General features: G+C 34.5%; 1 protein-coding gene across 5 annotated transcripts in view; it reads left to right on the top strand.

Moving 5' to 3' along the window:
- The window catches only part of SLF1 (SMC5-SMC6 complex localization factor 1), a 39,512-nt gene that overhangs the window by 11,177 nt on the left and 14,958 nt on the right, over nucleotides 1–13,377 (top strand). For all 5 annotated transcript variants that reach the window (XM_055699908.1, XM_055699906.1, XM_055699907.1 and 2 more), the window contains 6 exons: nucleotides 20–151; nucleotides 1,621–1,674; nucleotides 5,426–5,584; nucleotides 6,141–6,307; nucleotides 7,673–7,810; nucleotides 8,472–8,637. In XM_055699908.1, coding sequence (XP_055555883.1) covers nucleotides 20–151; nucleotides 1,621–1,674; nucleotides 5,426–5,584; nucleotides 6,141–6,307; nucleotides 7,673–7,810; nucleotides 8,472–8,637 — 816 coding nt within the window. The remainder of the gene's footprint in view (nucleotides 1–19; nucleotides 152–1,620; nucleotides 1,675–5,425; nucleotides 5,585–6,140; nucleotides 6,308–7,672; nucleotides 7,811–8,471; nucleotides 8,638–13,377) is intronic.

The raw sequence follows: 13,377 nt of genomic DNA, 5'->3' as shown, positions 1-13,377 counted from the left end.
ATTTTTTTGCTTTGCACAGAATGAAATACAAAATACTGAAGATATCAAAATGAACAGTTTCCTGGCAGCACAAGAAACAGACCAAATCGTGTCTAACATGCAGCTTGCTGAAATGAAAAATGCTGTTGTAAAACATATATATTTTGCTGCGGTAAGTAACAATCAATTAATGCTTTCTTAGTATAAAATCTGAAGTTTATATTATTAAATTTATTTTTCATTATAGTACTGAGCTAATAAAGTAGATATTTTAACATCTTTTGAAATAGTAATAATGCCTTTTAACCTGCAGTGTTTAATAATCCCGTATTTACTACATCTACCATTAATCAAAATCTAATTTAGTTATCGTAATTGGTAGGCATGGGTGTGTGGAAGACATGGTGGACTACTTGAAATCTCGGTGTAATATATGAGATAAGTAGTAGCTAATGTTGTTCAACAAAATGTCTTTGGATTACAGGCCTTCTATGACTTTCCTGTTATCTAGCTGAATTACACTAACACATTTTTAAAACTAACCATACCCTAGAGCAAGCATTTTGTTGATTCATATAAGTGTTTTTTATGACAAGTAAAGCATAGAGATAAATGCACTCTTTTGTTTTAATGTTGTCACATGTCTAATCCTGATAAACGTGCTACATTAGGAATTAAAACCACTGTTTCATATCTTTAAAAAAAAACAGTTAATTACTTTGAATTAGGATATATTATCTCTATAAGTTACAGTGGTGCAGATGATAGTGTGTAATTATTTTTGTAGGAGCTGCGTTACATAAAGCACTGTATGATATTTTTAACTGCAAACTCAGGTTCTCTATGTGTATTAGTATAAGTTCTTAGCAGCAGAAGATTTAGAATATTTTAAGTACTCAATGTACACAATGTTTAACCAAAAGATTAACAAATAGAAGTCTCCTGCTGTTTAAATCTATGCACCTTCAAATGTTGCATCCTCTGTGAGTGACATTTTATCAAGACTAGACCTGCCAGACCTTTAAAAAATAAATGTGTTGTTGACTTTTCATGTATGCTACAAACAACAAGTGCTCTTATCCCATTATCTTTCTCTCAAACTATTGTGTACTTGCATGCAGATAGAATAATCATAATCCTGAAGACAATCTCTCCTAAAAGACTTTTTTGGTAACATATATTAGTATAAATGGTAACACTAAGCTGTAATTAGATACAGCAATAATAGTAATACCTTTTTCCACCTACTGCCATATCTGTACATTATAGGTGAATTGCAAGAGGGGTCCAAAGTTTTCATTTTGCCATAGAAAAAATGAAATGCTTAATATTTTTTACTGTGGTTAAGTGGACCCATTCTAGTAAAACTGTCCTTACATACCAACCACATAAACAAGCACAGAGAGTGACAGGAAAAATGGGGAGAAAAATTGCCCATATTATATTTTCCTTTTAGGTCACTAACCTGTATTTCATAATTTCGCCATCCCAATATTAAAAAGATAAATAAGAACAGATAGCCATGTTTGAATGTTTTGCTTGAACTGTATTTAATGGAAGTTGTCATTTTGGGAGTTCTATACAGTATTGAATATATTTATTGGTATCCAGTGTGCACGTTGACTTTATCCTGTTTTACAGGCTGTTAAGCACAAGTTTGCTCAAAAGCACCGCCTGAACAAATGCACTCCGGAGGTAAGGATTCTCACAAAGAGGGCACGGTGCATATATGGAATTTTATTATGAAGTTAGGCAAACATACTTTCATTGTGAAATTAGCTATCAAATAAACTTTTTAAAATATTTATGTTGTCCAAAACTCTGATAAAGTTTATTGAAGAGTGAAAGAGCATCATTAGAATGCTGTTGAATGTTGCTCATTCTTACGACACTTTCACTACTGTTCCCTTTATTACAAAGAAAGTCTTTAATCCTGCTAGTTAAAAGAACCTGACTGGTTATTGTTAGAAGAAGAGGTAAAGATTGCCCTAACGTGATTTAGAGCATCCTAAATTATTCAAGCACTTACTTTATTGCTACTGCATAAATAATAGCTAACTTTTTGCAGTGCTCACCAGTTTTTGCTATAGAGACAGACTTTAGCTGAAGATTGTCTCACTGTAGAAACAGTACTTTTTCTTACAGCATAAGCCTTAACATCATCACTCAGGTTTCAGATTCTATAGAAGCACAGACTGCTAGTAGAATACATTATGTTTTCCAGTCCTGTTTTCATAATACTTTGACTTTATTTCTTTTTTTGTACTATTAGTTAATTTCTCTTTTTTCTTCCCACTAAGCCATGTATATGCCATTGATCAGGTACAGGTCAGCAACAGGTTTTATTAAGTCTTCGTTATTTCTTAAGTAAATAAATACTTTCAAATTTTTCCCTTTTCTATCTATAATACTAAGAATAAATCTTTAGTCAATATTGAAACATTGCCTGTTAGTACTTAAAAAGCATTATATACATAGTAGCTATGACCTACTTTATATGATAACTTGTGTTATTTAAAAATTAAAATGGGAAACAATGTAAGATCTGTTAGCTTCCTGTATTTCTCAGGAGCTGAAGTTGTGGTATCTTCATGAAATGTACTACATAAGTAGTTATTTAGTATATAAATGAAGTCTCAGTCTGTCAAAATGAGCTTTCAGACTTCACAGAATCTTTTTTTTTTCGAATTTGATTTCTTTCCATTGACACAGTAAGGAGGGGAGGAGAAAAATGTTTTTAAAACATGAGCGCTGAAATGCCTTTGTCATTGTCCAACACTACCATTAATGGGCAAAATGCTGCATGCATTTCTGTTACTGGACAGACTTGCAATAAAATGTAATGTTAATGTTTAGTATATTGAATTTGTGGAAAAAAACTTTAGCTTTCTTAACACATGTAAGCTGAAATTGTTGTTCTGTTATTTATTTATCTATTTATTTTAAGCCTAATTATGATACTTTTCTTATGCGTGACATGCCACTTCCTTTAGCTTCATGGAATATCCATTGTTAGCCTTTGCATCTGATATGGGACTTTTATAGGCAGTATATTTATGGCTTTTAAACAATACACATTTGCAGTAATACTAGTGAAGTAAAATAAAACCTAGAAACTAAATTAACAGATTAGAACCTACATATTATATATTCAGTCATCTCAGTTTGCATCTGCTAGGAAGGCTTAACTCAGTTAAGTGTTCTGTTATCTATCATCTTCCCTGAAATTTTTATTTCTCTTTCATCAGCTCTGCTTCCACATTGTGCTATATAAAACACAGCTTGTTGTCTGTGTACCTTCATTTTTCATTTGTTTCTGCTTAAAGTTCTGATGGTTGTACCAGTAACGCTTAAGAAACTGCTAGTCTCTCATCAGCCAGAGTACGAGCCAGTGCAGATCTGTACCGTTTGTTGAATATTAAGCCCTTGCAACAGGTGTCTGCTGATACTGGAAAAAGTCCATCCCCTCAGTTTTCTATCATCCTTCCTTACCCCTTACAAATAAACTGAAAACCAGTTCTCCAGTTCCTACCTATCTTGCATGTACCTTCCAAATAATGCATCAATGTTACTGTTTCTTCTAGGACCAGAATTTTCAAGAGACAGAAACATTTAGGTTTAATTTCATAAAAAGATAAATGCTGGTATTGATCCTCAGATGAGGGCCAGTAGTAACATGCTCATACATGCACAATATATGGAGTTATCTTCACACATCTTAACTCCAGATGACAGAGAAGTTGTTCTTTGACTGCCATTAAACAGTTTATGATTGCTCTTTAGATCTGCTGTTTGCATGTAATGTGAGGATTTTAATAGTGCATATATGAATGAAAAAACTGAAAAAAAAATGAGTTGCAAATGCCAGATGCACAAAGACTTGGTTAAAAGAAAATTGTCTAGGTGGGCAGCTTTATTTATTGTTAACAATAATGTTATTAACAACTGTAACAACAGCATATGTTAGGAATCTGAGGAATGAAACATTTGCAGGCAAACTGGGTGTCTGATGCTAAGGTGGAGCTCGTTCAGTGAGACTTTAGCTGTGATTTAACTGTGATCATTTCTTTCAGAAGTTTTTTCAGGTTTGACCTGAGCCTCTGATGTTTTTAGTTTATTACTGAAACCTTTTTTGAAACTACTGCACATCATGATAGTAGTGCACTCTGTAGACCTCAAAACCGCAGTTGGACTGAAAGTCTGTGTTAATTTAAATTTGAAACTAGTTTTAAAACAATCAGTAGGATGTCTTGAATAGCTTTCTGTAATGTATATTAGGAGCCAGGTTTTTAGGCAGAGATCATAAAGTCTACGATTTGTCAGGGACTAAAGCAATAATAAATTTATGTAACTGTTCAATTCCCAGCAGTCCAATCAATGATCTTCCTGACTCTGCTTCTCTCAATTGTGACTCCCTGTCCCAGTTTCATTGAAATTACCAGAGCCTCAGGCTGTGTGATCCAACAAAATAGCTGGATTTCAAAACAGAAGTTATCAGGCAAAGGGAAGCTGTGCTTCAATTAGCGATACAGCTGCAACTGGTTTGTGTATCTTAGCTTTGGCTTGAACCTGGACTAGCAGAAAGGTATAAATGGCAATGTAGCTGATATCTTCAATAGCTCCTCTTTCATATCATTAATCTGTGGAAATTAAAGTTTGGAAAGCTGAGAGTACAGACAATAACAGGGAAATTGCAGAGCAGGTACAGTGTTTCATGAAAGCCATTAGATCCTTCTGGGTCCTCTGAAAGCTTGCTAAGTTAAGTGTTTTGCTGTCATGAGTGGCAGAGAATAAGAAGGAAGCCCTGTGCCATTAAGTATATCTTCAGAGCTTTGACATCCACTGGGATCAATACCTGTGCTTATCTGTAGCATTAGCTGCTTCTCTGACATGCTATATGGGAATAGGGGAACTAGGGAGATAAAATAGTTCCATGGTTTATGCTTTTATAATGTGTACTCGTAAATGATGTATTTCATGATCTTATATTTTTTTCTGATTTTTTTTTAGCTGTTCAATGGTACTCATTATCTTACTGCTCCAGCCATATACTGTGGGATTTACTCTGTACTTTTGGAAATATTAACACTTCTTTGCATACCTTTCCAGAATAAATTATAGATATGTTATTGAGTGTGTGAATCGTAATTTGTTTTTTAAAAGTGTAAATGTATTCATATCTTCTAAGAAGAGAAGCACATTCTGAAACCTACTATCTTTTCAATGAAAGCCCAGTTCAGTGAAGTGAACTCAGTGAAGGTCTTTCTAGATGACAACAGTTTATAAGATGTGGCAATAAGTAATATTTCTGGTTTAGTTTCTAATCTTCTCCCTGTATTACTATATTACCAACATTTTACTTAGAGATTTCTTGTTAGTTCTTGAAAGTTATCTTTGTCTTTTTTATTAAGCTGTTCTTTTACTTACAAAGATTTTTCATTCCTAGGTTAAAAGTACTGTCCCATCCAGAGGCACATGGTATATACTTGAAGGATTAGTGGAAGCATATTTATTTTCTGATGTAGTCACAGAACTTGCTGCTTGTCAGAAGTACTCTATGCCTCCCATGCAACTTCTTCATTCTCTTCTAGAATATGTCCTATTGGTGAGAGATGACGACTAGACGTGTTATAAATATAAAAGCAAGAAATGGAAATAGTATGCCTTTTGCTTCTGCCATTGTAGTTTTTTTTTTAGTGATGTATTCAGTCTTCATTTTGTTCGTCAATGTATTTGTGTTAGTAAGGGAAGAATTTAATACTTAAGGATTTTTTTTAATTATTACTTATTTACAAGCCATATGAATATAGTGCTCTAAATATTGTGGAAGAATTGGCCCAGAATTTTTTTGTTGCTTTTGGAAACAGCACTTGTGACTTTTGTTTTTTAACCTAGTAAGCCACAGATAGACAGTTCGATTGAGAAAAAGGTTTGTTCTAAGCAATGTTGCATTCAGCTGGAATATCACACTCCTTGTTTCCTTCCTTTTTTCTTTAAACTCTGAATTTTGCAGCTTGTAATTATGCATCAAATTACATGTTACTTCACTGATTAAATTTGGTCATTTGGGATTGTAAGGAATAAAGAAAACATCTAAACATCTAGTAATTGTGGATCTTCGGCCAGTATGGAACCAATGTTGTTTTGTCATTGTGTTACAGGGAAATACAGATGCAATATTTTCTGCTAAACTTAATCACATTTTGTACCTTGTTCTCCAACATGATCCTCCTTGGAAGTCCCCATATATGTTAAATTATTATTTGAATCTACTTCAGTGTCCTGTCTGTAAGAAAGGCACTTGGTCCTTCATAGAGATGCTTGTAAGGTAAGAAAGTTTAAGGATTTGTTGGGTGCAATAGTTGTTACATTAGTCCAGACTCGAGGACTGGAGGGTAGAGTTGGATTCTCTTGCACCAAAGTCACATTCTCACCAGAACAAATTAACTGTGTGTGAAGATCTAAAATTGTAACTGAGGTTTGGGCCTTTCACTTTATGTTTCAGGAAATGTTAGTTCACAGGCAGGAGCGGAGGGGTTGGAAAGGAAAAATATACATTTTCTTGTCCTCCTTCCTTTTCTAAAAAAGGGTTATTTTATTTTTTAAACTTTCCATAAATTATAATAATGTAAGTATTATTGCTATTTTGTTGTATATATGTATATATACACACATAAATATATCTGTAGTTACAAAGCAAATTCCAGTCTTAACAAACACGTAGCTTTATGTTGTATTTTGATTTTCATCGTAAACTTCAGCATCTTGTTAAGGATGTCTGACTACATCTGCAAGACTCAGTACATTGGAGCTTTTTGGGTAGTTCATGCTTTAGCTTGAATTTTTTGTGATTTGCATCAATAGAAATTAATTCTTCTGTTCATTTGGAAGAGAAACTGTCCTCTTATTACAGTCATAAAATCTTAATAACATTTAAATAACTTGGTACAATCATGGTTACAGATAAATGAATGTGCATGATTGTAAGCATGTCTATAGCCTTGAAGGGCATTGAATCACTGTACTTGAATCACTGTAACTGGACATTTAGTAATTTTTAATAGGAACATGTCACATGGAATGGAAGAGAATTTATCTTTTAGATAAAGTAATTTATCTTTTAGTACTCAGTGGCAGAATGTCAGTACCCAGGAGTTGTATACCTGGTGGTTCCAGTACTCAAATTGCTAGCCAAAAAAATATGTTTGCACTTTACTTCAAAATTATCTCCATCATGTTAGACAATTGTTAAGACTTGATCACAAACTGTAGTCCTGTCAAATAATATGTGTGAACTGTTAACCGGAACTAAGGTATGTAGGATCTTACAAGGTCTCTAAAATATTACAAGACTCCCTTGTAATTAAATAATTTTAAAGAAGTTCTGTTAAATTCAGTAATTGTACAGTACCTCAAGTAGAGACAGAAAAAATAAATACAGTTAAATTATTTCATTTGCACTGTAATACAAAATCTAACACAAAGCCCTAGTCACAAGCATTAATTTTTTTTAATTGTTACTGTTTTTTGAAAATACAGCTTTAAAACCAAAAAGGCTTTAAAATTATGAACATTGCTGGGGAGCAATGTATTTCTATGTCAAAATTGTCAAAAGTCAAAGCTGACTTTTTTGCCAATAGATCAGACTATGATTTCTGTCATATAAATGGATTTTTTGATGTGTATTTTTCAGGTCTTGCGTTTATTACAAAACCATTTGTCATGCAGTCTTAGATTCAGGGAGAGAAGATGAACAGAGGATAGTTCACAAAACATTATTGAAGTTTTTCTTTGATTTAGTAAAAGCTGAAGTAGAGTTTCTGACAGAAAGGTGGGTTCTATAGGATACTACTTTCTTATTACTTTTTCACAATTTAACATGCATTTCTGTGTACAGCAGGTTGTACCCTGTTTTTTCTATGGCCCTAAGAAATTGCGGTTCTACAGACATGGCAGTTTATCCAATTCTTAGTTTGTTTATTACAATTTATATAGGTTTTTTTCTAACTGTGTTTTAAGGCCTCTAACTTTTCCCAACCTGTTATTTCACTATATGATAAGTATTTCACTATATGACAAGTAAGCATTTAATTTTGCTCATAAAGTTGTATTTTTAGCTTTGCAGTGCCTTCATATTCATTCTTAAAGTAGACAAGCAGCACTTTGAACATACTGATTTATTTTAATTTTTTTAATTCAGTTAGCTGGTATCTTTTGCTAGGCCGACAATTATCTTTCCTTAGTTTATCGAGTATAAAAAGAGTCTTGTGTTTACTTTATGTGATATTAGCACAATATTAGAATTCCTTTGCTCTGACTGTAATAGTCATCATTATTTTACTTATTATTCATCAGAAATTGTGTCTGATCTTTCCATACTTAAAACTTGCCAAACCTGTGTGTGTTTTGACAGAAGACAAGGTTTCTGTCTGGTAACTATAGTAATCAAAGTGGCATAAAGATTTAGGGGTTTTCGCTTCCTTTTTCTACAGTTTGGTTGAAGGGACCCATTCACAGCATCAGCCAGTCATGCCACAGACAGTTCTTCTGAAGACCTTTTGGCTGGGAAGCGAAACCTCAGTGCTTTTTACCAAACACATAAATATTCTAGCAGGTTGGGTCGTATTTTCCCATAGAGAATCGAACAGAAGAAATGATGTGAGTATGAATTTTATACTTTAAAATAATGAAGACTGACATATTTTTTAAAGGTGTTCCTTTGTTCGTTCCTTTGTGAGGTATTATATGTAAGTATCACAGCTGCTTGTTATAGCTGCCTTTTGTTGTGAAGCATGCTGGTTTTTGCTCCACTAAAGGAAATGAATTGATCCATAAGATTCTCATATTGATCTGTAGAGAAGAAACGAGTCATGAGTAGCTTGTTGGCTACATTCAGATGTTCACATGCCCTTACCAGCAGGTATTACTGTAGTCATTAGGGACACCAGCTTAACACATCCTGTCAGACAATAAGGTGTAAGGAAAGAAATTATTATCTTGCTTTACAGTGATTGTATTCAGGAAATGTTGGAAGGAGAAAGCTAACAAAACTAACAGTTTTTTGCTGTTTTCTACAGATATGCATTATTTTATTTTAATAAATGCCCCGTTCTTTTCCCCCCAAGTTCTTTAGTTTCATTTGGTATCTTCCCTCGGTCTTTTCATAGAAATGGAATTGGAGGAAACTTAATTGCTGTTCTGTGACCTGCTGACCAGCAGGACATTGACCTGAAATATACTGAGTGTCCTCTATACCACCTCTTTCTTTTCAGAAGCTAGAGGCCTTGTAAAACATCTTTGACTTCTAGATTCTCACATAAAATACAAACTTACTGCTGTCTCTGCGTTCTCTTTTAAATTATTGTGAAAGCACAGGATAAATAGGTACTTCATTCACTTTTTCAATACAATAACAGAACAACAATAGAAAATCAAGTATTCCAGAGAAAAAAGCACTTTCAATATAATACCTAGTAGTTCTTCATTATGTTAAGAAAGCAGAAAGATTAAACATAATGAGAGCTTCACTCATCTCACCTAGCCAGACCTCCTACCTTTTTTGAGGGCTATCAAAGCGAGACATTCTGAAACAGTGCTGCCTTTTATCTTTGGTCAAGATATTTAAAAAGTGCCTAAAATTAGGCTTCTATAACCATATTTATATTTAAACAACCTACCTTTTCAAAGGTACTGAGCACCAAGCAGGCTTGCATTCAGTTGGTGTCAGTGGCCATTCTGTTTCTTTGGAAAATGAGACTGCTTTCATATGCTTCCTGGTGTTGAATCTGCAGTTTAAGTCTAGGCACCATTTTCTTTTTTCCACTGTGCCTTCTTTTGACAAGTTCCAGCATTGTAAGCCATACCTTTTTCATAAACTGTTCTTTGCATAAGCAGAATAATCACTTGTGTCAGACAGAGTGTAGTACATATATGAAAAATAAACTTAAAAGAAAGGATAAAACATAACATGAAACATAGAGACCTGGCTCTTGTTTAGATTCTATTTTCTTTATATACATACATATAAGAATTGTACTTTCAGCACAAAACCCAGATGCCTATTGCTTTCCCACTTTGATCTTCTGCACTCTAATGTACAATATCCCTGCAGATACGAATTCTAGCCTTAAAAAGCAGCTTGTTGCCTCATAATATCTGTAGTGTTGTATGTTCTTTCTTACAGCCTTATTCTTTAACTTCATATTTATGTATTGTGTTTTCTTTCCTCTTTGCCTTTTTTGGGGCAAAAATACACTCTAAACCAAAATATCATATTTTTACATTCAAAACTTGTCATTATCCCTTTCTGCACTCCCAATTTTGTTATGCTAAAACTTGATATACTGATTTTTCAATATATTCAGAGACTCCATTTAACATTCCATATCATAGCTGAAAAGGTTATTCAGAAAGCCAAAGGAGCAGATCCACCCCACCTATGTGGGCAGAACTGTGTTTTCTTTTCTCCTTCTTTTTTGTTATTTTAGAGGTGCATAAATAAACCCACAGTATTTCCATATCATATTGGGTACAAGATTTTCCTTCCTGTCTACAGTCCAAGGATGTGAGTCGTTACCGGGTTTGTTTTTTAAAAGCTGTTAGCTTAAGAGGCAACACATTTGCAAGAAACACATAAGGCCATTCAGAAACCTGAATGAAAGGAAGGACTTTGGGTATTCTTGCTGTCTGCATGGGCACAGAAGTTAAGTGTTTTACAGTGCAGTGTAAAGGGTGACCATGTTTCCCAGCTTACACAAGCGTGTTAGCTCATGGGAAGAAACAAACATGCCAACTGCTATACACCAAACTTCCACGCAGTTCTCCAGTGAGAATATCTGTAAATAAAAAGAGAGAAATAATTTAATTACATTATTTCGGGGGACATATCTAACACATTATTTTCTAAGTGGTAAAAATGGGCAATTTTTTTTTCTTTTTAGAATCAGACTATCTTCTTTTTGTGATTCAGATAGATTGCAACAGATCAGCACAAGAATGGGGCAAAAATACCTGTATATCTTTCTTCCCTTTGAGTGCTGACTTGTTGCAAAAATACGGGTTTTATATATGTGTTTAAACCTATATGCATGTAAAAAGAGCCCAGAAACAGTTATAGTATTCTAAGAGAATAAAGCCATGTTGAAATTCTGAGCTGCTAGTTTCCTTGGCTTACATACTCTGAAGGTATTTCACTTTTCAGGCCTGTTATAACCTACATCAGAAAAAAAAAGAATGAAGGGCTGTAAAGACTTAAGTTACATATATGTGTGCATTTCCTTTCTGATGTTAGGTACAATTTACCTCATCTTAAAAATACCAGAATAAAATTAGTGGCAGGAAATTGGAAGCCCTTGCTCATCACTGTGTTAATCTTCTGGGACAGTTCGGTGGAATAAAACTGATACCCTATCCTGGCAGTTAAAAATGCACTGCCAAAGAACATAGAAGTTCTTCCATCACTTGAGATCTTTTGAATCAATATTCAGTATAATTTTAATATAAATAACATTTATTATTTATAATATTATTTAAATAGGTTTGCTTCAGGAACTCCTGGTCAAGGTTCCTTGAAATCAAAGCTGTTAATACAGTTTTAGAATTTACAAAGGAATGTGCATATTGCTTATAACATTTTGAGTAGCACTGAGCTGTTGCATGGCTTTTCAAGTGTCACAAATGGTATCAGAAATGCTTTTCATCCCTGGTACTGCTGGTGTTTTTTTTTAAAAAAGCTGTCTTACATAGCCTGACAAGGGAGTGAAAAAGGCATTAATTCCATTTTTTAGTTGCATAATCTTGCAGATTTCTAATTTGTTTTCTTCCATGTTTCAGATATCATTACCTGGTGTAAATTTGTAGAACTAAATGTCTTTCTGGTCTATCTGTCACTTCCAGTGGCTTTCTTGGAAGTATGTTTTAGGCACTTTTGGAGTGTCTAACTGCATAACCCTAAAAACATCTACACCACATGAAAAAGAACTCTAAAGAACAGCTCTAAAATAACTGTAATTCAAAGTAAAAAAGTTAAAATGAATTTTCCTATGACTTAAAAGCTTGCCTATAAGAACTTTTATGTGTACTAAAACACACTGTGAAACTTCTGTCACTGTAGCACTGTACTTGACTTGGCAAAGCATTAAATGGAACAGCAATGTAGGAATTACATTTGTTAAGCTGGCAGACATCAGTTGTACTGATGTGACCTTTGTATGCTAACACAGTCAACAGCCTCTTCCCACTTCAATGCTTTTCTCAGTGAGATAGCTTTTATGCTTAACAATAAGAACAAGGAAGAGAGTTTTGAAAAAAGGTTTAACTGGGTCTTACTTAATTTGCTGTCCATGGTGTGGTGGGTTGACCCCAGCTGGCAGGTAAGTCCCCACCCAGCCGCTCGCTCACCCACCCCGCAGCGGGACAAGGGAGAGAATCGGAAGGGCAAAAACTAGAAAATTCATGGGTTGAGATGAAGACAGTTCAGTAAGTGAAGCGAAGCTGTGTGCACAAGCAAAGCAAAACAAGGAATTCATTCAGTGTTTCCCATCGGCAGGCAGATGTCCAGCCACTTCCTGGAAAGTAGGGCTTCATCAGGCGTAGCGGTTAGTTACTTGGCAGGCCAAATGCCACAGTCCCAAACAACCCCCCTTCCTCCTCCTTTCCCCAGCATGTATTGCTGAACCCAACATTTATTTGGCATGGAATGTCCCTTTGGGCATTTTGGGTCAGCTGTCCTGGCTGTGCCCCTTCCCAGCTTCTTGCATGCCCCCAATCCACTTGCTGTGGGGACAGAGTGGGGAAAACAAAAAGGCCTTGGTGCTGTCATACAGGGTAGCAACTCCCATGTTTAATGGAAGTGTTTGCTGCTTTTTCCTTTTTAATACTGCATATATTTTCATTACTATGTTTGTGTTGTTTTGTGGTTGAAAATTAAAATATTTTTGAGATGTTAATATTTAAATATTTTCAGAACAGACGATACTTTCAGTAAATTAGAGGATTTCCCCTTCATTTGGAGCATTAATCCATTTATTTCAAAATATTAAGGAGAAGCTCTTCTTTTGTACTACCATTGTTTTACCAAAATGTCAAGCAAGCCTGCAGCAATTGGCAGTTTCTTATTTGTCTTTGTCAGTGTACAGAGATACTGCGGTGAGAAATTGTAGTTGCAACAAGTGTATCGGCCTTGTGTAATATGCAGCTATATGTCTGACTGGGAAACATTATTAATACTTGCAGTATTAATAGTCATTATTTCAATGTGCTGCCTCAAGGTCAACTTTCTCTCCTTGCCCCTTTCCTTGAAAATATTTCATAGATGAAGTAATACAAGCTTGTTATTTAGAAACAAGAAAAATAATGTCAATACTTGTGCTTTACATCTGTATCTACCTCAGATTCCAT

This window comes from Falco cherrug, chromosome Z (assembly GCF_023634085.1).
Source record: "Falco cherrug isolate bFalChe1 chromosome Z, bFalChe1.pri, whole genome shotgun sequence".
Lineage (NCBI taxonomy): Eukaryota > Metazoa > Chordata > Aves > Falconiformes > Falconidae > Falco > Falco cherrug.
Note: the sequence above shows the minus strand (reverse complement) of the source record. Positions and strands in the feature narration are given on the sequence as shown.